The sequence below is a fragment of the Amborella trichopoda genome, chromosome 2, assembly GCF_054954075.1.
Source record: "Amborella trichopoda isolate Santa Cruz 75 chromosome 2, AtrichopodaSantaCruz75HAP2 v2.0, whole genome shotgun sequence".
NCBI lineage: Eukaryota > Viridiplantae > Streptophyta > Magnoliopsida > Amborellales > Amborellaceae > Amborella > Amborella trichopoda.
The window spans coordinates 37,717,107-37,742,728 of NC_142337.1; the positions used below are offsets into that span (position 1 = coordinate 37,717,107).

Consider the following 25,622-nt stretch of genomic DNA (forward strand, 5'->3'; position numbering starts at 1 on the left):
AATAAAAAGTATATAGTCTGTCACGGCTTTTAATCATTGCTTGTAAAGAATAATTTCAGTTAAAATCTAACACATCCTACAACTAAATGAACCTTTGGATTCTTCCAATAAAATGAATAAGACCTAAACTTCAAAAATTAAAGATATATAGGAGATTTGCACAATACAAAATCATTACATAAGCACTAACAGCAATCAAAATCACTGCTCCTCAATTCCCAAGTGATCCCAAAGCCCTAGAAATTGTGTACAGAGTCATGCACAACCTAGACCCCATGTTTGTGAAAGAAACACATGATCAAACAACCAAATGGAAGATTTTAAACATACTGAAGCTCTTGATTCTCAGGGTCACTGGACCTAAAGTTTCCCTTTTCTTTTCTTTTGAGTAATCAGCCCTAAAGTTCTTCTTTGTGGCACTAATTTGCAGAGGAAACAAATAGGGAGAATTTGGATCTTCTCATCAGTCACCCAATAGGAAAATACACAAAAAAATTACTTGCACGTCCCATTGATCTCACTGATATTGCTGAAAACTATCAACTGCACTCAAAGTGAAAGTTTTAAGGTATAAATTTCATAACCAAAAGGACATGAATTGACTTGTAACCATTGGACCAAAGGCTATGGCGAAAAAAACTAAGCTTGGAGCTTCAAAAAAATTGCGGATTTCGAATGAGATTTGTTCCATAAATTGCAGAAACGATGGGAGTCTCTCTCTCTCACTAAAAATGGACTTTCTCTCTCTACAATACACTTTCGTATATAAGCGGAGAGGCTTGAGTTTATCGGGACAAAAACTTCAGGACAAACTTCTATTTTTAAGTTCCGTCCAAAAGGACGAAAGTATTTTTAAACGTAAAGAGGAGACTTCTACAGTGATATGAAGTTCTCATATTTAACTTCCTTTTTTTATCAAACATAAACCATGTACAGTCACAGGTAACTTCCACGTTTTGGGAAGTAAGCTCCTGTTATCAAACACTCCCAAAATATTATGTTATTGTGTCTGAAAACACTAAACATCAAATTTAGATCTCTCACCACATAGCTCTGCTAATATTTCACAATAGCGAGCAACTAGGAAGTAACTAGTTTGTTTACATGAATCAGTTTATGGTGTCCCACAATTGCAGTGCCCCTTTAACCCAGATGGTTTTTCTTCCATTGAACTTTTGCGTACTTGGAAATATGTTGTTTGTGAAATACATTACAAGCATAGTGTATTACTGGCATAATGCATTACCTGGAAATGGGGCCTAGGTGAATTTGTTTGATTTGCTCATTTAGTTCATAGCAGGAATGAAGTTATATAGGGATTCATACTTCTAACTAGAGCAACTAATTTTGTCTTAAAATAAAATTTCATCCCAGGCTTCTTTATCTTTTCCCAACTTTCCTGTTGAGTGCAAAAACTACACCTACCACACTTCAAGCAACATACAAGGTTGCAAGCCTTTTCAGTTGCCACTTAGTTATGCTGACAATAACTTGATAGCATTATAATGAGCTGCTTGTAGTAAGAGATGTTTTGTGGCAATCAGGTAGCACTTTCAGCATCTGTACTTTGCCTGCTTGAATTTGTGAACTATCAAAAGGAACATAAAAAAGCTTTGAATGGTTGAAGTTGGATACCCAAAGTATTATATTATTGTAGTTTGAAAACCCTAAACATCAAATTTAGATGTCTCATCACATAGCTCTGGTTATTTTCGCAATAGCGAGCAACTAGGAAGTAACTGGTTTGTTTATGTGAATCAGTTTATGGTGTCTCGCAATTGCAGTTACCCTTTAACCCAGATGGTTTTTCTTTCACTAAACTTTTAACTCCCCCCTTGATTCTACATTTAGGGGCCGTTTGGGTACTCAGAAATATATTGTCTGTGAAATACATTACGTGTAGTGTATTACTAGCGTAATGCATTACCTGGAAATGAGTTTTTGCTGTTTGGGTGGCATCCAAGCACAACCTGGGAAATGCATTGTTGTTGTTTAGCTATGTCTGAAAGAAATATAGGAAATGCATTACCCTTATTTTAGCTTGAAAGTATTGCACAAATTTTACCTATAGTAATGTGAGCTTTTTTATATAGTTCTCAATATTTTTCCTCTTTTAATATAAAATATCAATTAAAACAAAATAGAAAAAAAATTACAATGCTCACACTCATATAGCGACAATGTTTTGAAGACATATATGATACAGTGAAGAAAGCACTGATACTTTCCTGTAAATTTGTAGAGAACACTTACAAAAGGAAGGCAGACTCGTGCATCCAAAAACAAAAAAATTAAAGTAAAATACAAGTAATTTGCAACAAAAATTCCATGCGTCCTAACAAAAATTTCAAAAAAACTAGATATATGTAACTGCCCAACAATTACCCTGCAAATTTGAATTTGCACAGAGAAATAAGAACAAGGAAAACCGGTAATAACCTAATAAAATTCCCACCCTACTATTACTGCATTTTACTCAAGAATTACATCTGAAAAGAAAAATCAGCCAATAAAAATCCTAATCCCAATCAAACTTAGCAAAACACCATATCATTGAGTAAGCACCGCATAAATTACACCCAAAAAAAAAAAATCACACACTATACCAACAGATACTTCAGATTATGATTTAATGATTAAATCATAGACACCCAAAATTACAGAGCTTATTAATATTTTAAGCTAGAAATATATAAAATCGAGGAAACACTGAATATATCCCTGGCTGAGATGGCATTAAACCCAAAAATTGTTTTTCGTCCCTCAGTTGCGATTCCAAAGCCATGCTAATTCGATAGTTCAAGTCCAAATACAAGGAATCTGGTGTAAACATGGAGTAAGGTTCCCCATGACAAAATGAAGATAAGTGAATATTAGGGTTTAGAGAAAGAAAAGGGAAGAGGAGTGAATATTAGGGTTTATAGAGAGAAAAGGGAATAGGTGCACCTGTGTGGAGTACACAAGGTTGCATGTCCAGAGAGAGCGAAGAGAGAGAGAGAGGGGGAGAGAGATGAGAGAGACTTTAGAAAGAGAGTCACTGTTTTATACAGACCTCAAATTTATGGTTTATTTTATATTTTCTAGCGGTTCCATAGGGTTTATATTACCCATCAATCTTGTAATACATTTTTCAGCGATTGGGATGGGTAATAGATTTCACGATTTATGGAGAAATCTTAGGTAATGTGTTTCATTTCTGCCTACTATGTGCGTACCCAAACACTGTAAAAGCAAGAACCCCTAAAAGCCAAATTCTACAGCTGGCATGCTTGCAGTGCTCGGTTTCCTATCACAGATTGGAATTGACCTCCTTAATGGTTCGATTCATATAAAGTATTTTTGATCTACCTATGGTTTTTGTATAGGGCACCCATTTGTGAGTAGCCTATATTTTTGGGCGGAGCCCGTCTGTGGGCATCCTGCCCCCATCTTTTCGCACATTCCATACTCACTTTAAGTTTATTACAGTCAACATATTAAGAAAGAAATTCATTTTTGCCTTTTTTGTATCTTTTTTGTTTAATTAGCTTGGAAAAATTCGGCATTCTTAATATTTTGCACATCTTTTGACTAGTTTTTTCTTAATCTTGATACTTTTACAGCATTTTCATTATTCTTCTAATTGCATTTACCCTTTTCTGGTGGTTGTGAACATTTTGCAGGCATGAGATTTTGTTTGTCAACTTCTATGCTCCTTGGTGTTATTGGAGTAATCGTTTGGTAATCTTGGTTCTCTAACTCTTAACAGTCAAGCTGGACTTCATGTGTTGTGGCTCTATTTTGTATTCACTACAAATCTTAGTTATCTAGACGTTCAGCTCTATTTTGTATTCACTGCAAATCTTAGTTATCTAGACGTTCAGTTCATGCACATGTTATGTAAAGTATCGTTCTTGAAGTCTGCCATGGATTGACTTGAAGTTTTCCAAAGGAATATCTAAAATGTGAAGATCTTTCACTTTAAGCATTTATCAAGTGCAATGGAGGAGTTTTGAGGATGGTTGTTTAAACCCTTTATGTAGAGGACTTTGCTTATGATGCAGTCACTATTATTTAGATATTTGAAGGCATGCTTTTGAGTTTTACTCTAATTTGTTCTATGGTCAGTATTTTGGTATCTATTGCTGCAAAATTTTTACTTTAGTTTGTGTTTTCAGAAACCTTCATGGGAGAAGGCAGCTAAAATAATAAAAGAAAGGTAATTTCTCTCCTCTCATTGTTTGCTTGCTTCACAATCTTAACATGTTTCTAGTAGAAAGCCACCTGAATACGGAATTAACCGACTGAAATCTTTTCTTCAGATATGATCTTGAAGAAGATGGGCGGATTCTTGTAGGCAAAGTTGATTGCACTAAAGATATTGAGTTATGCAAGAGGTATGACCTCCTAAATCGCGTTTACTTGTAGTTTGTTTTGTTAGTGGGAAGGTCACTCTATATTCTACTATTGAATGAAAATTATTTGAAGTCCTATGTTCTGCTTTCTGGTTTTATTTTATTTGGAATGGCTGCTTGACAATTGCTTGCGCTTCAGCGACACATCTTTTGTGTTTGTGAAATAATTAATTATTAGGTTTTGTGCAGCCATCATATCCAGGGGTATCCATCGATTAGAATTTTTCGCAAAGGAAGTGATGTAAGGTATCTTATTATTTTACTTTTCGTATTTATAGTAACTTCTCGCCATTTATGCATCATAATCTGATCATTCCTATGTAGTCACTATCTTTCAGTTTATCACACTGTCTTGGTGCAAATAATTGTAAATTATCAAAAAATGTATAGAGCTAGTGCATATAAGTTTTTCAACATCTCAATATTATCCTTGTAATTTTGCATAATAATTACTCATTTTCCTTGTTTATTTATCTTTCTTCAAATATGCTATAGCTATGTGGGAAGAACTTTGACTAACATGGATGTGATTTATAATCGATAAAGAAAAAAGGAGAAAAAGATATCGATGTGATGTATCCAGATTAGATATAATTGTGAACAATGAGTATTATACTTTGCAATTTAATGATTATTCTAAGCACTAAGCTATTTGCATTGTGCAAACATTGTTGATTTTGACAATGTCAACCTTAGTATATAGTTGTAGGTTGACCTTGGATTATAGGCTCTGTCGTCGTCGTCATCATCATCATCATCATCATCATCGAAACCTTATTCCAACTATTTGGGGCCAGCTATATGAATCCTATTTTGGCAATCCTCTATCATGGGCCATACCCTCAGTCAGACCATTAGTCACCATATCTTTTCTCATTACTTCCATCCATATTCTTTGGGGCATTTCCCTTGTCCTTTTAGAGCCCACTTGAACTAAATCACCGGTTCCAACTGGTGTTGTTCTAGGTTGACTTTGCACATGATCAGACCGCTTAAGTCTACTTGTCGCCTATTGGAGCTATCATTAAGTTTCCTCATGTGGATTTCTTCCGAATTCTATCATTCCTTGTCTTGTCACTCATCCATCTCAACATCCTCATCTCAACGACACTCATTATATGGATATGTTATTTCTTGACTTGTCAATATTCCGTCTTATAAAGCATGACTGGTTTTATAGCCATCCTATAGAACTTTACCTCAAGTTTTATTGGTATGTGACCTATAGAACTCTCCCTTAAGTTTTATTGGTGTGTGACGATTACATAAGACTCGAAAAGCACATCTCCACTTCGTCCACCCCAAAGTTACTGAAATCTCTTTGCCCAGGTTTCGATTCTGCATCAGAATCCTGATTCGGCGATTTCGATAAGGGATCTTTACGGAACCCGTTTCCTTGAAGCCAGATTCCTTATTTTAGGAATCTCGATTCAAAACTTTTTTCGAATCTCTATCCCAACATTTATGGAATCTCGATTCCAACTTTTTTGAATCTCGATTCCAATATTTATTGAATTTTGAGTCCACATTTGTGATTCTCGACTCCACATATAATGATATTCGATTCGATTATTTTTTGAATCCAGAATCCGCAACATCAAGAACTTTGCTTCGTAGGTGCAAGAACGAGGCAACTACAATTCAATCAACATGGAATCTTCTCGATCTGAACTTTTTTGTTATCCTTATTTCACTAAATCAAGTATTGTTGTTCATAGGTGCACAAAACTGTGATTCGTTGTATTTGTAATCTCACCCCTAATATTTATGGATTTTGATTTCATTTATTTGGAAACCTGATTGGATATTGTTTCCCATGGTTTATAGGTGCTCCAATTAAAAATCCGATGAACGCAGTGCTATAGTATTTGTAACACGTATCAACTTTCAAATGCAAATGTTTCATTGTATATGATTCTACTGTCTTTTGCAATTAAGAAAGGCAGGTATAACTAGGCTGTTGGAGCATTAGGTACATTATCACTAGGTACATAGCCCTCGGTACGTATGGTATTTCAGACAGCACCGTCATTATCACTAGGTACATAGCCCTCGGCACGTTGGTATTTCCACTATTTTTTTTTATTTTTATTTGGAGAACTGATGTTTACTATGCCAAAGTATTTTTGTTTTGTTTTGGAGAACTGATGCTCACGATATCAAAGCATCAAATTACTTGAGCTAGACGCCCAATCTCAAGTTACAAGATGCAATCATCTTTTTGTCACGTTTTTGAGAACAAATGACCAACAAAAATCAATTGGCCTATGTTCTTTATAGAATGATTTCATTAAGTGTACATTGTAATGATCCATTAGAGACTATTGGCATTAGCACATAGACAATACCATGGCACAAACAAAATCCTATTTTGAACTGTAGTAATGAAATCAAAATCACATTTTAGAAATCCATGAGATAATATTTGTATCTTTTATAGACAATTTCCTCAGTGGACTACCAATTTACTCTAAGCTCAATAGTCAATACATTGACTTCAAATCTAAAACCCCTTCTTTAGGTCTTATAGGCCTCTAGTCTCGATTGCTTAATGAGGTTCTGAGTTGATAAGGCGTGAAATGTGGGAATCTTGATTCTAAAAGGGGTTGAAACTCAACGCCATAGAGTTACAAATCTCGATTGCCAGGAGGGCGAAACTCGATTGCCAACTGATGTGAATCTCGATTCCAAATCTGTATAATCTTGATTCCAAATACCTCAGTAACACGATTCCAAAGATGTCTAAATCGAGAATCACGATCCCATATATGAAGGAATCTCAATTCCATGTGGATCGATTTTGAATATGTCGGAATCTCGATTCCAAAGAGGTCAGAATCTCGATTCCATGTATGTAAGAATTTCGATTCCATTTGGGTTGAATCTTGATTCCTATGAAGTAGGAATCTCATTTCCCATGAGTCCCCTTGTATGGACGTCGATTATGAAAACATGAATAATCTATCCATCTGTGACTCCGAGATTCCGATTCCCAAAATGATTCGAAATATCAGGTGTTTCCAACAACTATGGTTCACCCAACTCTAATTTTATGAGCAACATAGTCCTTAATCTCTCATTTCTCCTGGCTTACTGACCCTGGATAGCAAAAATAATCTCTTATATGTACTTCTTGGCCATCAATCATAACTAATTTATCGTTTTTGTCCCTATTGTTATCAAACTTGCATTCCATATAATCTTAGTAAAATCAAGAATAGCATTCCCATGATTCCCCTTGTATGTTCATCTTGGTTTTTAAAATAAGTGTTTGTTATTTTTTCATCATTAGCCATAGTAAAATCAAGAATAGCATCACTAATCTCATTTTTTGAACCAAATCCTCTTCAATGTACCTTTTCATATCTTCTACCATCTATTCCTACATGACCATTTAAGTCCCCTCGTAAAAGTGTCCTCGCTCCATTTGGTATTTCTTGGACTGGTCCATCCATGTCCTTTCAGAATTGTCTTTTTAATTCTATCATCTGATCTTACCTGTGGCGCATGAGCATTAATTATAGTAATTGTTTCCTCTCCTAAGACAAGTTTAAGTATTAACAGCCTATTACCTACTCTCTTGGGATTTCTACTACTTTATCTGTTACATCTTGGTCTATCATTATACTTACGCCATTTCTATTGTTGTCCTTTGCTATATACTAAAGTTTATATCCGTCAATTTTCTCGACTTTTACCCCATTCTACTTACTTTCTTGCAAACACGCTAGGTTAGCTCTCTTTCGTCTCCTTGTATCTACTAACTCCATATTCTTACCTATGCTTCCTAAACTGTGCTTGCCTAAAATGGCACGGATATCCTTGCTTACTTATAGTGATTCAAAAAGCAGACCGCCCAGCGCCTAGGCGGTCCAGAAGACCTAAGCGTATCGCTCAGGCCTAGGCGGCCAATCTGGGCGGTCGATCCTTGGGCGGCCGCCTGCGCGGTACGGAACCCGCCTAGGCGGGCGCTCAGGGCCCAGCCCTGAGCGGCCGCTCAAGGCTTGCGCCTTGCCTTGGGGTGGAAAAACCATTCAGTAAGGGCATTTTTCATCTTTTTTTATTTTTTTTATTTTTTTTATTTTTTTATTTTTTTAAAGGCAAAAAATTAGGGTTTTTGGTTCATTTGAAACCTAAAACTTGTTGGAGCCAAATTTAGAGAGAGAAAGCCCCCAAAAAACTAGATTGTGGTGAACGTTTTAAGATCGAAGGGTAACTCAAAGTTACTCAAACTAGATTGTTTTCTTCGTCATGGTGGTTTACTGCAGTACTGTTGTGATACTATTTGATAACTTGGTTTGATAATTTGGTTGGTTGGAAAATTTTAAGTTTTAATTGGATATGGAGGATGACCCGACTTATGGATTATGGTTATGCTTATGGAGTGTATGCTAAATGCTAAATATGTAGTATAATTTGAATTATGTACTGCAATACATGTAACTGATACTGACATAACTGCAGAATGCCAGAATCCTTATTTGGATTCAACTGGGCCGCTCATGTTCTGAGCGATCGCCTGGGCGCCTGCCTAGGAGCTGGGCGACTCGCCCAGGACCCGCCTAGCGCTTTTTGAAACTATGCTTACTTATCACCACAACCAGGCATTATTGCGACATGTCGCTTCCAATGAGTGCCCTAGCTAACCCTACCTCATTTCTCAATGCACCCAGGTGCTGGTTCAGTGTGTTGCTTACAGGGAATGCCCTTATATGAGCCTATAACGTTGGATTAGAATTTATTATAGGGATATGGTAAAAGGTTTTTGCTGGCTGTCAACCTAAAAACAACCCTCCTTTCTCATCTAGGCTTGGGACTGGCAATTTGGAATTTGGAATATAAGCTCTACCAAGAGGACTAATATGTGTTCAACAAAATGTATAAATGTATCTTAATGACCCTTATATGACATATCTGGTGTATCATTAGAATGATAAGATATATCATCCTGTTTATACAATGTAATATAGTTAATCGGGCTGTTGGTCTTATAAGTGAGACATGTGGTTTACAAAAGAGAGGTGTTGGTTTGAGACTCCCTAATGCCAAGTTGATCTTTCTAAGAAAAAAGACGTGCATACAAAGTACATGTGCTTTGTTGTATAGTATTTTTTTCATATCCCTTCAAAATTTCTATTATTTAAGAATTCCCCTAAAAGATTCCGCTATTATATTCATACCCATTTTTTCACACTTTTTTGAAATGACCAAATTTTCCCTACTTTGTACCTTCGAGGTTCAAAGTTTAAGTTTTTTGTATTGGTTTAAAGAAAAAAAAAAACACTTCGAAAAAGTTGAACTTCAGAACTTCAAGGTCCGAGTTTATATTTTTTGTATTAGTTCATGAAAAAACACTTCAGAAAAGTTAAAACTTCAGATATTCAAGGTCTGAAGTTTGTTTTATCTATCTTACAAAAATCAAACTTCGGATCTTGAAGGTTGTAATAGGAGCAATTTGGTAATTAAAAAAACCAAAAAATGGGCAGGAATGTCAAAACTGTAGTTTTTTTGGGGAAGTTTTAAGTGAATAAATATTTGGGGGTATGCTCGTAAATTCCCCTAAATTTTTTATTTATCTAAGATTGACAATTGAATTGTACTTTTAAAATGGGAAGAACCTCGGGAAAAATGAGGGCAGGACCCTAGCTGTTTTCAATAAGTTCAAAAGATCAAGTTTCATAATTTGTAAATGATCAGATAATTTGTAAATGATTAGTTCAATTTATTTTGATAAGTGGCTGCTTATTGGATATTTTCCATGAACTCCTTTCTTCAATGCTTGGAATTTTCTCTATAGATTATATTCTTGCCTTCATGCATTTCCAATGTTGGCTAGACACAGTTTGTCTTCCTCTTTCAATTTGTTTCTGTTTTAGCAATATATACACTCATTTGTTTCATTTTTTTTCTTCTAGATTATTAATCACATTGGTTTCAATAATCAAAACGGTAGTGTCTAACTCAGGGACAATCATGGGCACCATGACCATGAATCATATTATGGAGACCGAGACACAGGTAGCCTAGTTGCGGTAAGCAGTTAACTTAAGATTATGACATGCCCTGTTTATATATTTTTGCAATTTCTTCTCTCTTTTCTGAGTTTTGAGGCCAGCTTTGGTTGGGTATTATCTGTACAATTTGCACGCCATTGACTGTATATGAGGACCACAATAAATAAGTCGGTTACATGCTTCCCTTGCAGACAATGGAGTCACTAGTTGCTCCTATACCATTGGAATCACATAAACTTGCATTGGAGGACAAATCCAACAGAACTTCAGATTCAGTCAAGCGTCCTGCACCATTGACAGGAGGATGCAGAATAGAAGGATTTGTGCGTGTTAAGAAGGTAATATCTCATCGTTAATGTAATTTTGCTTTTGACATTTCTAATTGATAGTGAGCATTTTGAGGGGTAGCTATATACAGATGCCTTTTTTATGAATTGCAGCATTCTTGAAAGCAATATCAGATTTTTTCCTTTTTTGATTGTAGAATTTCATTGTGCATGGCATTAGTTTCAGTCATCGAGGCATTCTCATCTGAGTTACCTTTGAGATTTGTAAGATAGTTTACTCGCTAGGATTAGTCATTGCGGCAGAACAAATTCTTCCATATGATGTTTATTGCCTACACTTTCCATTGCCATACCTGCTCCAGTGGCACTTTACCTTCATTCATCCTCTTCAACATCAAATTTTGTACTCTCCATGTCTACTAGTTTCAGCCTCTTCTGTTGGAGCTACTTACATGCCTAGAAGAGGTTCTTGAAGTTCTTTCCAACACATTGAAACCTCCTTAGTAACCACTTTTGTGATGAACATCATCTGTGTCTACCAGATCTACCTGACATACCTCCCTCTAACTTGTCCTCTCCTTTTCATTCTTTTTCAGTATTGCATCTATTCTCTTCCCGTCCTGCCAGCGCACGTCCTCTTTCTACCTCTCTTGATGAATTGTTTCAAGGGTTTATGTTGCACTTCCTTTTAATTTCATCAACCTAGCATCTGTGCATTTCTCGTGCAATTGAGATTTTTGGCTTTATCGTCACCTTTTATAGGATATATCATCAATAACTACCCTATGCTAATCTCTGGAAGTTTCTACTGAAGTATTTCCTCCCTATCCTCTCACTCTTTGGTTATGTGCATTGCCCCTAATTCTTCTCCCCTGCTTCCATTGTTTTGGGTCCCCAGAGGAAGTTGCCAGATCAAATATGGGCTATATCAATTACAGTACCTACCTCACTTCAAAAGCGTACTTGATCATGAACGAGTTCCACTGCTTTCTCTTTTATACTGCTCTGTTGTGCCTATCCTTGTTCCGCTGTTTCTCTGTGAAAGGCACTTCCTATAAACCGAGGCTTAGATGGAGCCAATAGTAGAAAAGCAATATTTGCCAAAATTTATCAGGTCCAATCTGAAGCCCTTTCGGCTAACATGGACTCTCAATGAAGTATAAATACATCTGACCAAGTTGTGTGCATAGGCAAATTAGTATTACCTAAATGGAACTTTCATCTCCTGATTTCTTTTCGCCTTAGTCATAATCACTATCCATAGAGGAGGTAATAGTAGACATTTATGAACATTTTATTATTATTTTCCATGTGCAGGTCCCTGGGAACCTTGTCATCTCAGCTCATTCAGGAGCCCATTCATTCGATGCCTCCATGATGAATATGTCGCACTATATTTCCCATCTTTCATTTGGTAAAAGACTTTCATTGAGCATGATTTCTGAAGTAAATCGTCTCTCACCTTATGTTGGCGGAAGTGTCGATCGACTGACAGGAAAGTCATATATGACAAACCAAGGAGATGCTAATGCCAATGTTACTGTGAGTTGCATATGCTTTCATGCTTTTACGTCTTATCTATTTGAAATGATTGGTAATCTTATATTATTCTCTTCTGTTAAGCAAGAATTGATAATGACTCAAAAACTTGCTATAGATTAATTAAGGTCGTAGCTATGAAATTATCACTACCAGGGAACTACCCCATCATATTGAATTTCAAAGAACCATTGTTTAAAAACTTGGCTAGTTCGATTCCTACTCCTGTGAGTCACTCGGAACTAGCACCCTGCCAGTTCCAAATGATCATGTCTCCGGCCCAAGTGTTGACTGAGTGTTTAGGAAGCCCAGTGATTCTGGTCCAAGTCTTGACCATTTAGACTTGGGATTTGACGAGCTGATTCGGATGCACCCCCTGCATGGTTCTGTCCCCAGTTCTATGTTTTTAAACACTGAAAAGAACTCATAAGCTGTTAGATTAGCAACATCCATGTTTCTTATAGTGATGGTAGTCTCCAAGTTGAGCCCTGTAAAAAACTGACTCATCACATGAAGAATCGGAGCAAAGTGACCAAAGGAGGCATGCTGGAGGCCATATCCACCCTTGATCATGCTATTGTTGGGTGTGTTTTCAGTCACATACAAGGACCAGATGCATTTTGATACTGATATAATAGCCAAGCTTCATATAAGGCTTCAGGAAATACCCCATGTGACACAAATATGTAATATGATCAAGATCCATCATATGAAAGGCTTGATATGCCTAAAGGAGTCTTGACTCGTGGGTTAGTCCTTAAAAATCGTAACCCACAACTGATAATGCCAAAAGCTTGTCAGACATATTCAAGGTTGACATAAATGGTGAAGCCATCTCTTTTTGAGACAAGTTCTAGGATACATATACTCCTAAGGTTCTATGTACGCCTATCCATGTGATACATGGAGAGATAGATACGACTTAATATTGGCATCCATTATTGGTTATGCGCATGTGCCATAACTTGCGACCAATGATAAGAGATCATGAAGATGTCTCTATTTGAGATGGAACTCCGGAATGCATATGTTCCTTGGCACAAAATGCCTCTCAACTGGATATTGGAGGAGTTCTGGGTGAGATGTAATGTGAAATAATGGGGTTTGGACTGATGGAGCTTAAAGAAAACCTCGTCATGATATATTGAGGTGAATTCCTAAATATATTAAGGCCTCATGTGCCTTAAGGTCCAAGAGTGATATGACTTGGGTGATATTTGGACCTGGCTTAACCCATGTCTGTATCCACTGTTAGTTCGGATATGCCCTAACTGACATCTCGAAGCTCGATGCCTTTGGGATCAAATTGAGACTCTCAGGAAACCATTTTGAGGTGTTGTGACCCTCTTCTTGAAGTTTCGTATTAGTTGGAGGTTGGATAGCTCGACGGTTGGAGCTTTAAAGCTCCATGTCTTGTGCGTTCCAGTCATAACAACTTTCGACTATTGATATTGTAATTTCTCTTTTAATGTGAGGAATTTTCCAAGAAATCAGGACCGTTGGATCCTCTATCTGATCACCCTTACAAGGTATGGAAATGTTTTATGCAAGAAGAAAAAAGTATATTCAGCGGGGGCAACAGAAATGCGAGTCAACGAGTAATAAAAAGGGAGGATATGTCCCGATCTTCCTCATCAGACAACTCGATTGATCTGCACAATTCGAATGATCTGCGAGATTGCATATTTAAAATTCAAAAAAGAGATGGTTGGCCACATCAGATGGGCATGAGTTTGAATCCGCGAATGGTTAAAGGGTTGGCCACCAAGGATAAGCACAAATTCAAAGTTTTCACGTGAATGAGATCGGGGTTAAGAGATTACCCGCACTTTTTTAACTCGCATGAAACTTTGAAGTTCAAATTCAAATCCATGAAATCCGTTCACTTGAACTAAAAGATTAGCTCACAAATTCGAATTCACGTAGAAGACAAGGACAAAATGAAGATCCAGCGTGAAGGTGAGGAAGAAGATAAACATTATGAAGCAACGATGGAGATAATATTGGGTGGTTATCAAAGAAAGATTGAACGTTATCATCTGAAGAAGGTTATAAAAGGCAGGTGAATAGATGAGAAAGGGGGTTCACATATTTTTTCCTGAAGATAGGTATTCTTTGAGAGAACATATATCATAGGTTGATTAAATATTGAGATAGAGTGAGAGAAGAGATAGAAAAGATAAAAAGAAATTGATTCCGTGCTCTGAGATACCCGCTTGAGGCCTGTTTTTCGAAAGGGACAAGGACGTAGGATTAGCATCCCTGCTATAGATCAGGTATATGGGCTGATATCCTATCCGATGTTATCTCTTTGTATATATTTGTACGTCTTGTTCTGTTAGAAACAAATGTATGTCTTAAGGCTATGATCAAGGATTGTTGGCCTTATTTGATTTTGATCGCATTATTTAGTCGATGTAAATTGTAACAGGGGATTAGCCTCTTGGAACTTTTCTGTTCCCAGTATATAATATGAAAAAACATGTGTTTTCTATGATATGGAATGCATGGGTGAATTTTGCCCCGAATGTGTTGTCCTCTGATAAAGCATTTAATTGGAGTCTTAACATGTTTTAAACTATATTGTCTTTTTAAAACATCAAATGCTCCATTTTCGTACGACAATGCAATATTCGGAGCGTTCAAATCTCTGGTGTCTCCACTGGGGAATAGTTCACCCTTCGTCTCTAGCAGGGTATAGGAGGGACATATATCCTTGGTTCTCTCTCATAATCTCACTTCCTGATCAATCTAACGAGTGATCCCCTGTGTTATTACATACGTCGTCAAGCGATTTCGATGGCTGCGATAATGACCTCCTTTCAAGTCGGCGCTATAGAAGTTTCGCTAAACCTCCCCTCACCCTGGGATCATACTGTCGTTGCTGATGATCACGACAACCTAGGAACTACAACACGAAAGGCCGCAGTCCACGAGATGAGCCCCTAGGTGGCTTTAGTCCCAGGTGTTAAGCCACTGACCATAGTTCTTACTTACCTTGGCAAAAGTCAAGGAAAGGGGAGTCACGGCGGTGCTATCGATAATCACGCTTAGGACCAGACACCTTTAGTGCATTATGCGAATCCCACTACCTTACCTGATGGGTACAGTCTTGGCACGGTTCCCTCAGGAGGTTTGAAAAGAGCCATGGCTTCTGAGCTTTTTGGCCCCCTCCTTACAGGGTCTTGTTTTTCGCTGTTGGGTACGCTGATCGTGCACTCAGTTCCGACTGCTGTACAGCCTGGCGGTAACACCGGCCCACATCCTAAGTACTTTGATAATCCATCGGCGGTTGGTCTTCTTAGTGTTACCAACCCCGTCGGCATCTTAAGTACTTTGGTAATCGATCGGCGGTTGGTCTTCCTAGTATTACCAATCCCACTGGTTCGCATCCTAAGTACTTTGATAATCGACCGATGGTTGGCCTTCCTAGTGTTACCGGCTCGCCTCCCAAGTACTTCAATAACGATCGGTGGTTGGTCTTCTTAGTGTTACCAACTCCACCGGCTCGCATCCTATGTACTTTGATAATCGATCGACAGTTGGTCTTTCTAGTGTTACCAACCCCACCGGCTTGCATCTCAAGTACTTCAATAATCGACTGACGGTTGGTCTTTTTAGTATTACCAACCCCACCTACTCGCATCCTAAGTACTTCGATAATCAATCGGTGGTTGGTCTTCCTAGTGTTACCAACCTCACCGGCTCGCATTCTAAGTGCTTTGATAATCGACTGGCGGTTGGTCTTCCTAGTGTTACCTACCCCACCGGCTCGCATCCTAAGTACTTCAATAAGCGACTGGCGGTTAGTCTTCTTAGTGTCACCAACCCCACCGGCTCGCATGCCAAGTACTTTGATGATCGACTAGCTGTTGGTCTTCCTAGTGTTACCAACCCTATTGGCTCGCATCCCAAGTACTTTAGTAATCGACCGACAGTTGGTCTTCCTAGTGTTGCCAACCCCACCAGCTGGCATCCCAAGTACTTTGATAATTGACCAGTGGTTGGTCTTCCTAGTGATACCAACCCCACTTTCTCGCGTCCCAAGTACTTTGATAATCGACCGACGGTTGGTCTTCTTAGTGTTACCAACCCCATCGACTCGCATCCCAAGTACTTTAGTAATCGACTGGCGGTTAGTCTTCTTAGTGTTACCAACCCCACCAACTCGCATCCTAAGTACTTCGATAATTGACCGACAGTTGGTCTTCCTAGTGTTACCAACCCCATCGACTCGCATCCCAGGTACTTTAGTAATCGACTGGCGGTTAGTCTTCCTAGTGTTACCAACCCCATCGGCTCACATCCCAAGTACTTCAATAATCGACCGGCGGTTGGTCTTCCTAGTGTTACCAACCCCACTCGCTTGCATCCTAAGTACTCCAATAATCGACCGGCGGTTGGTCTTCCTAGTGTTATCAACCCCACCGGCTTGCATCCCAAGTACTTCAATAATCAACTGGTGGTTGGTCTTTCTAGTGTTACCATCCCCACCGGCTCGCCTCCTAAGTGCTTTGATAATCGACTGGCGGTTGGTCTTCCATGTGTTAACAACCCCATGGACTCGCATCCTAAGTACTTTAATAATCGATAGGCAGTTGGTCTTCCTAATATTACCAGCCTCACAGGCTCGCATCCTAAGTTCTCCAATAATCAACCGGCGGTTAGTCTTCCCCGTGATAGTAACCTTGTCGGCTCGCACCATTTTGCTCACACCCCAACTGTTGTACATCCTCATGATGTCAACCCCCCCTGTCTCAATTGTCTTAACTGACCACTTGTGGGTACCAATACTCGGAGCATTGACCGCCCCGGGATCGTTCATCCCCGGACAGTTGATAGTTTTCGAGATCTCGACTTGCGTAGCCTAAATCAAAGTGATGGTAAGCCTCCCTATACCTTCAAAGCATGGTTGAAGAAATATATGCGAGCCTAGAAGGCGTATCTCCAAGCTGTTCTTAAGCAGGCACGAGAGGTCCTTGATCAATACGTTTGCGAGAACCCAAGTGGACAATCGACCAAACCACGATCCGATGATTAAGACATTGATGGAGTTCTTGAACACAAAACCTAACGAGATAGTTCATGACTCGAGGGATTATCTTAACGAGGTATGGCCGTGCAATATCAAAAGGGTGCTCCCTGATCAAGACAAGGGGGCAGTAGAAGAGAAGATTGCTCAGGGGTTCGATGATGTATCGTCCTTATCATCTAATGACGGGCCTCTGCCCATCAAGCCGCCGTCCAAAAAGACAAATAAGGCAAACAAGAGCTGGCAAGTTGTTCCAAACCCCCATGTTACTCGCAGTGTTGCCAAGGCAAGGAAAGCCTCAACGGCGGCTGTGAGAACTCCGACTCTTCACTTTGGATTACAAGAACCCGATGTGCTAATATCATATAGCAAATTTATTAGACTGATTGAGCAGCAGCCTGTCGCGGATGTGATGATGGTTGGAGGGGGAAGTAACCCAGATGAATCCGAACAAATGGCGTGCTTAAGGGCCGCATTGGCCCCAAGGGAAGCTGAGGTCCAAACACAAGCTATGGAGCTTGAAACACTGAGAGCAACCCAAATAGCCGCCACATCAGCGAACCCTTTCGGGTAATGCTCCACAAATCCCGCGACAGGGAACCGAGCGATGCGCGAACCAGTGTTTCCTCCGCACCTCCCCAATACAACTTGACTATCGAGACAGTGCACGACATGGTTATGGAAAGTTTACAATCGCTGCACCTCCCCGGTGTGCGGCCAGTAGATGCATACCATAAGCCATATCCGGCGTATGTGGATGAAGCAGCTTACCTTGTGGGGTATCATCGCCCTAAATTTCCCAAATTCGATGGGCAGGGAACCCCCCCACTCGCACTTGGCCCATTTTGTATCCCTATGTTCAGATACGGCCAACAATGAGTTCCCTTTTGGAGCTTCTACTCGCACATAGAGTTCTTGTTTCGACAATTCAAAAGTGGGAGAAGGTTTTTTACTAATAAATCGATATTCAAAATCATTCCATTCTATATTTCTTACTCTATCAAAGCGTCGGGCTTCTAAATTTTCATAGGCCCCCCCCGGAATTCCTTCTAGAGCCTGTTGAATAATTTTGACGGATTCTATCATTTCATTGATACCTATTGATGAAGCAGTTTGTCCAATCAATTATCTGGATTGAGATTTTCTTGGTACTCGTGTTACCTTCTGGGAGTATATTCACATGGAGATGGATGCAGGAAGCATTCCTGGCATGCTTCCAAAACACCGAAAGGGATGTTTATTTACCCGAGCTTCTTAATACGAAGCAAAAGGCTCATGAGTTAGTGCAACAATACATCACCTGATGGCAGAACCTTAGTGTGGTGCAGGCAACCCCACTCCCTGAAATACAAGAAGTGCACGTGCATAAAAAATATGAGACCCGAGATTGCGATACATTTGCACACCTCCAATCTCCGCACTTTTGAGTTAGTCTCAAGTGTTGTGAACTTAGAGAATCTCTTGGAGAGTTTTGGCATGGGCCCCAAGCCGGTGATCATGAGAAGAGAGCCCGATAAAAGCAAGCCTACGGCTACGCCAGCTAAAACTTCCATGATCACATCCGTGGTGCCACAAGGGAGGCGAGGAGCAGCTATCCCACCTCCAAGGAGCAATGACTCTCCGCAGCCATCTGAACGTGGGCGAGGAAGCCAAAGAGGGAGACAACGCACATTTTGAGAACGCCTTGAGAGAGAATATTCCTTCGATAAGGTGCTAGTCTCAAAGATATTGGAAAAGCTCTTGGCAGCTGAGACCATCACGCTCCCTCCACCAAAATATCCCGATCAGGTCGGCCAAACTGATCAACCTAATTACTGCATATACCAGCAAATGTCGGGGCACGTGGTGACAGATTGCTTTCCCTTGAAAGACATTATCGAAGACCTCATCACGGAGGGAAACTCAAACAAAATGAACCAGAAGCACCAGTTTCCGAAACTGCAGCGGCTAATGTAGTTTCCTTTATGATCCACAGAAGAGAGCCTTTGCAGATGAACGATGGCCCTTCCTGTGAGGAGCCTTATGGCTTTCACAGAACCATGGTGTGTGGCATGTATGACCCACTCCTTGCTATGGGACTCCTAGCCCCTCTAAGGAGAAATCGGCCATCAAGGAGGAAACCTTCCTCGAAGGGTACTCCGTATTGCCGATATCATGATTCTCGCTCACACAGGCTATAGATTGTTGGCCTGTAAAGGACTTCATACAAGAACATATAGACAATGGAACTACATCCGTGGCTCATACTTCTCCCGAGCGGCATGTTCATCTAGCCCCCATTTTAGAAAAAGTTGAAGGATGTCCTCTCCCGGAGCTGTTTGAGTTCTCAGAATATACGAGAACCCTCAACTCCTCGACTAACACAGAGGAAGCTGCGTATAGTGGCTGGACTACCTATGTTAGCCGGAAGGAGAAGAAACGAATGCAAGCTGAAGCTCTTGAAAAGAGCTGGCTTAGAAGCATTGGAGACGACACTTTCTCAAGCTCAAATAACAGAAGGACATGAAGGAGTTGTTCCATCCTTTTCCAAAGACGCAAACAAGAAAAAAAGAAAAAGGGAGAAAGAGACGAACAAAGTCGTTAGGCGAACTTTGCCTTCGTATCCCACCTTGAAAGATTTCATGCCAAGGCGTTTGATGATGAATGGCCTTCATGAGCAAAGGGAGATGGATGATGTCCCCAAAGAATCCTGTAATGTGACATGGATGGTGGAAACTGACCTAGAACCTCCGATCGTGCAACTAGCCTTGAGATCAGGTAGAAGGATTGCTAAAATAAAACCTCCCAAGGATACCATGCCAAATAAGGTTATGCCTGCCACCAAAATACAGGCCGAAACCTCCAATGTTATCGGGCATGTAAAACCGTCCACGGATAAGAAGATTGATGACTATAATGTAGCATCCCATTTGAGGAGAATACCAGTTGCCATAAGTGTCTATGAGCCTCTTATGCTATCCAAGGAGCTTCGGCAGCCTTGATACAGGTCCTGTCGTCTCCAGAGGAGTTCCAAGCGAAAGTTGATCAAGTAGAAATTGACCCAACAGTGCTAGCTATGCCAGTCACTTTCTTAGATGCAGTCTTACAGGTGGGGGAGAAACCTCACAATCGCCTGTGCCCGGAGTTCTGTATGACACCCACATTAATCGACAATGATAGATGGAGGGTCAGCCGTGAACCTACTTCCTCTGAGGATGCTGAAGGCCGTAGGAATGGATATCAAGAATCTGCAGGAGGGGCACATGATAATCCAAGGCTTCAATCAGGCTACTCAACAAGTCATAGGCAGTGTCAGGTTGAAGCTAAGGATTGGCATGCTAGAAGCTTGCGCCACATTCCAAGTCATTTAGGAATGTATGACTCGGCTCGTTCTATCAGGACGCCTGGCTAAGTGGACCCTACTCCTTATGGAGTTCGATATCACTTATGTTCACCAAAAGGCTACTAAAGGGCAAGCCCTAACAGACTTCTTAGGTGCTCATTCTTTGCCCGAAGGATCACCTGTGAACGAAGATCTACCTGATGAAGAAGTCATGTGGGAAAATGAACCAGCCCAATGGCAAATGTTGTTTGGCAGAGCCTCCCAAGCAAATGGGGCTGGCACGGGGCATGTTTGTGATGCCCGATAAAGGGTTTTTGCCGTATGCCTTCTCCTTGAACGAAAAATATTTGAATACTCAAGTCGAGTACCAAACGTTGATTATTGGTCTAGATATGGCACTAGAGTTGAACCTTGGACACCTCAATATTTTCGACGATTCCCAGCTATTCGTTCGACAAGTAAAAGGGGTTTATGAGGTTTGTAAAGATGAACTCAAACCATACTACAGCACGACAAGATATCTCCTCGGGAAATGGATGAAATCACCCTGACTCACATACCCCGGGATTGGACATCCAGGCTGACACATTAGCCAAGCTTGGGGTCGCCAAATTCATCTAGCCCGACATCTCGCTTCATGTTCCTTTGCAAGAATGGCGAGCTATCTTCATGGTGGACAAGGCCAACTCCGTGGATGAGGAATCTTTACGGGCGGAATTTCCCCACCCCTTAAGGAGCAGCGAGAAAATCGATGAAAGAACCCACCACCACCACCAGTGTCGTGGCTACTGTGGAAGCTGCTCAACCAGATTGGTGACAACCCTTTTTAGAACATTTAATGCACGGTCAACTCCCGCAAATCAGAGAAGACAAACTGGCCCCTTAAAAGGTGAGCTACAAGGTTCACCTTGCTAAACGGCCAACTTTATTGAAGTTCATATGATGGGAGGCTATTAAGGCGTCTTTCGCATGAGGAGGGACAACTAGCTCTTAAGGAGGTACACAACGGGGTATGCGGTATGCACCAATCCGGACCAAAGTTGTTTCACCAGTTTCACCGAATGAGTACTTTTGGCCCACCATGGCCAAGGATGCATTCAAGTACACAAAAAGATGCCATGCGTGTCAGGTACATGCAGATTATATCCATCAAGCACTAAAGCCACTGCATCTGACCCTTACGGCTTGGCCATTCTCTCAATAGGGGATGGACATAGTGGGACCCATTACACTAGTGTTAGCTGAGGTGATCTCTACATATTAACAGCCACTGACTACTTTTCAAAATGGGCAGAAGCTATTCCTATGTGGAGGGTAACGGGCTAGATCGTGGCTGACTTTGTGCGTCACCACATCGTACATTGATTTGGGGTAACCAGATAGGATCATATTGGATAATGGGTCTCCATTCAAGAATGACTGCATCCGAGAGTTGACTTGCCAATTCAATATTTACTGGAGGTACTCATCTATGTACAACCCGAGGGCTAACGGACAGGTGGAGGCATTCAATAAAAGCCTTTGCAAAGTCTTAAAGAAGACTATTAGCAAAAGCCAGCGGGATTGGCATGAAAGACTGTCGGAAGCTCTTTGAACCTATCGAACTACAAGGAAGAATGCAACCTCAACATACTCACTGGTCTATGGGGCTGAAGTTGTTTTACCCTTGGAATTCCAAATACCGTCACTAAGGGTGGCAGTTCACTATGGTTTAACAAACGATGAACGCGTTAAGCTTCGACATGATGAGCTCAATGACCTAGATGACAAGCGACTCATCGCTTAGCAAAAGTTCGAGGTCTATCAAGCCAGAACGAGTAGGACATTTGATAAAAGATAAGACTAAGGTCATTCAAACCAGGTGACCTGGTCTTGGCCATACGACGCTCTATTGGGGCACCTTAGTCCAAATTCCAACCAAATGGGATGGGCCCTATGTGGTTAAGGAGGCTTACTCTGTCGGGGCATAACTTCTTTGCACCGAAACGAGAGAGGACGCTATGTCTTCAATTAGTGGAAGATATTGGAAGAAATATTACCCTTGAAAAGGTTAAGTCTGTGATGTATGACTCTAAACTGCCTATCACATAGTCCAAGCTACAAGACTCTAAATTGTCAAGCATATGATAGTCTACCATGCATGACTCTAAACTACAGGATCCCCTCAAGCTTTTATAGCCATGAGCATTAGGCCACCCATACCCCTTTAAGTCAGAGGTTAAGAAGGCTTTAATAAAAATAGCTTACCCTTCATGGCTCTAAACTACATGATCCCCTCAGGGTTTTATAGCCTTGAGCATTGGGCCACCCATACCTTTTTAAGTAGGAGGTTAAGAAGGCCTTAATAAAAATAGTCTACTCTGCATGACTTTAGGCTACAAGATCCCCTCGACGTTAGGAAGGCCTTAGAGTCCATTCAGTAGGACTTTAAACTATAGAGGCTTTTTGAAAGTAGAATTGCAATTCCATTCATATGATGCTAAAACAAGAAAGGGAAGGATTCTTCAAATATGATAAATAACCATCAAACCACGCGAGTAAGTCTGCTACAAATGAAAAGGGTGCCTCTTGGGCTTAGAATATGTGGAGTTATAAAAAAAAACCGCTCCCAAGAAGGAAAAAGAGAAGTTAAAAAGCTCTAAAACGCTTCAGAAGTTCTTCAATCTTCTGACCCTCTTCCTCCTCTAGTTTTTGAGTGGCTTCCATCTGAGCGGCTTCCATCTGAGCTCTTGCTCTGAATAGGTCTTGCTGAGATCCTTTGGTAATATCAAGCATCGACCCCACGCGATGGGATACTTGGTCGAGATCACAAGACTCCCGAGCAATCTTCTCATCCAAAAAGGAGATGGAGGGGAAGGTGTAACTACTTCAATCACCACCCCAAGTTTCTTTCGAGATCCTACTTTCTTCAATCGGAGGCCAGGGGTAGGAGTAGCTGCTTGGGAAGGCAGCCCAGCTTTCAAAGGTTGAGCTTCCAATAGTTCAGAAGAATCATCTTGAGGGCGTGAAAATTTACGCCTCTGGGATGATCTTCTAGCAACTAACATTGGGGCGGGAGTTCCCTCCTTCGATCCTTCTTCTTCTCTTTCTTCGGACCTATGGTGCCCTCCAAGGTTTGCATCTCTTATGTACGAGGAGAAATAGGAACGTCAGCCCTCTCCTCACCTTGATCATCGGTTGAGCGGCCTACCGCCATGTCACTACCCGACGTAGTTGACCCTTCCAAGGGCGCTACAGCCGGGGGTACCACCTCAGTCTGCTTCTTCCTTTTCTTCTGAGCAGGACGATCTTTTGTTGATTCCTCTTCTACAGAAGGCGCAACCTTCTTTCTCTACTTCCAAGGAGACGGATCTTTTGCTGTTGGATCCCCTGAAGGGGAAGGACTCTTTCTCTTCGCTAAGGGCTCATGTGCAGGTTCATCTGGTGGAGGAGTTGGACTCCTCTCTTGCCTTTTCTTTTGGCTCGAAAGATTGTACGCCAATCTTTGCCTTGTAGCAAGACGACGCATGACTTCTCTCTTGCCTTTGGATTTTTGGATGGGAATAGAAGTTAGGTCAGCTGACTCAGCTTCAATCAATTTGTTGAGATCTCGAATAAAAGGGCCTGAAGGTCCCTTTGGGACTCGTGGATCAGTCTCTAGCAAATTCTCTAGATAATGGCAAAAAGACACATTCGTCTTTGCCAAAACATCCTCCGGAACCAAAGGACCCACTGGACATTCAATACTGACGATGTTCTAGTTATCAGGAAACCGGGTCCCTATGACCCACTCGGTATCCATATTGCTAATCTTCAACTTGTAATGAGTACGAGATGTTCCATCTTCCCTAATCAACTTCAGTTCATTTAAAAGAGGTTTATGGAAACCCCTTTGATGGTTGTCATACCAAAGGCATTAGGTTTAAGTCTTATACGCCTCTTTCCTATAGTGGGGGATGATGACTTGTCGGCCCAGACCTAAGCGTGTGCAAGAGTCCCATGCAATCTTGATAGAAGGACCCAGCCAATTGTGTCGCCTGGTGAACTCATAGACTACATGACAACCTTGATCTATTCTGTATTGCCTGGCAAACCGGTGGGGCTTATAAAGCTGGATATACCTGTGAACCCCGATCCTTAAAGGAAGGAGGGCTCCTCGGACACTTAGCGAGTACATCATGCCCCTCTCTGTGGCAGGAATCAAGCCAGCTCGGTATGGTTGGTCATCTGCGTAAAGATGGTCCTTGAGACAACCTATCGGGAACGACACCTCTAAAAAAGAACTCTTCACCACGAAACAGCTTCCTTGTGTCATTTTCTGAATGAAACACAACCCGACGATCCATAAGGCAGAGTAGATACGGGAAAACATCGTCGTTGTTCCCGCTTGGGGATTTGTAGGTGCTTGGGAAGTAAGCACCTATTCATCCATACACATAATGGATGGGGAAAGGAGCGCGCCTGTTCCCCAACATCTTCTGAGGGTTGGTCCTTGCTCGTAAACCATGATAAGTGATGCACAAAGCGGGTTGAGCCAGGGCATACCTATGATCTTCAGTCATATTACACGCCGCATAAAGTCACTCTGGCCTAATTACATATCCTCTGGACCTCGGAAGAACAAAGTGGCAAAGGACTAAGGCCAAAGAGGCGGCCAAGTAGACGGTGGGGTGCGGGGGCTCATCGGCCAGTAAAGCTGAGGGTCTGTCGCTTGCATTCTGGATGGGGTTGGCCGGTTCATTTGCGGCCTTCTGCATATCGAAAAAGTGGTTGATCTAGACTTGGAAGTACGCATTCTTATTTTTGTATTTACTGACCGCAACCAGCTTCGCAAACTCTTCAAAGAGTCCCTACAAGCATTCTGGTTTTCGCAAACTCCGGTAGACTTTACCTTAAAAAATAATCTTGTTCTCAGGAGTAAACTCCTCATAGCAGCCTCCTAAAATAGAGAGACCACCAATAAAATGAAGATCCAAAAGGGACATCCCTCAATCGAAAAAGTTAGAGTTGGTCTCCGAACACCAAGTTTCTAGATATGCTCTAGCTACATTCCCG

The 25,622-nt window shown here is 40.9% G+C and overlaps 1 protein-coding gene across 6 annotated transcripts in view; it reads left to right on the plus strand.

The window, feature by feature from the left end:
- Nucleotides 1–25,622, plus strand: part of LOC18421476 (protein disulfide isomerase-like 5-4) — a 49,512-nt gene that overhangs the window by 16,970 nt on the left and 6,920 nt on the right. For 3 of the 6 annotated variants that reach the window (XR_016050557.1, XR_016050558.1, XR_016050559.1), the window contains exons 6-12: nucleotides 3,663–3,720; nucleotides 4,158–4,198; nucleotides 4,302–4,376; nucleotides 4,584–4,640; nucleotides 10,310–10,426; nucleotides 10,600–10,746; nucleotides 12,013–12,237. Coding sequence is in view for 3 of the 6 variants with exons in the window: in XM_006826461.4 (XP_006826524.1) it covers nucleotides 3,663–3,720; nucleotides 4,158–4,198; nucleotides 4,302–4,376; nucleotides 4,584–4,640; nucleotides 10,360–10,426; nucleotides 10,600–10,746; nucleotides 12,013–12,237 (670 nt within the window). In the remaining 3 variants the exon portion in view is untranslated. The remainder of the gene's footprint in view (nucleotides 1–3,662; nucleotides 3,721–4,157; nucleotides 4,199–4,301; nucleotides 4,377–4,583; nucleotides 4,641–10,309; nucleotides 10,427–10,599; nucleotides 10,747–12,012; nucleotides 12,238–25,622) is intronic. The other 3 variants (XM_006826461.4, XM_088860058.1, XM_020674076.2) reach the window with 1 other exon arrangement.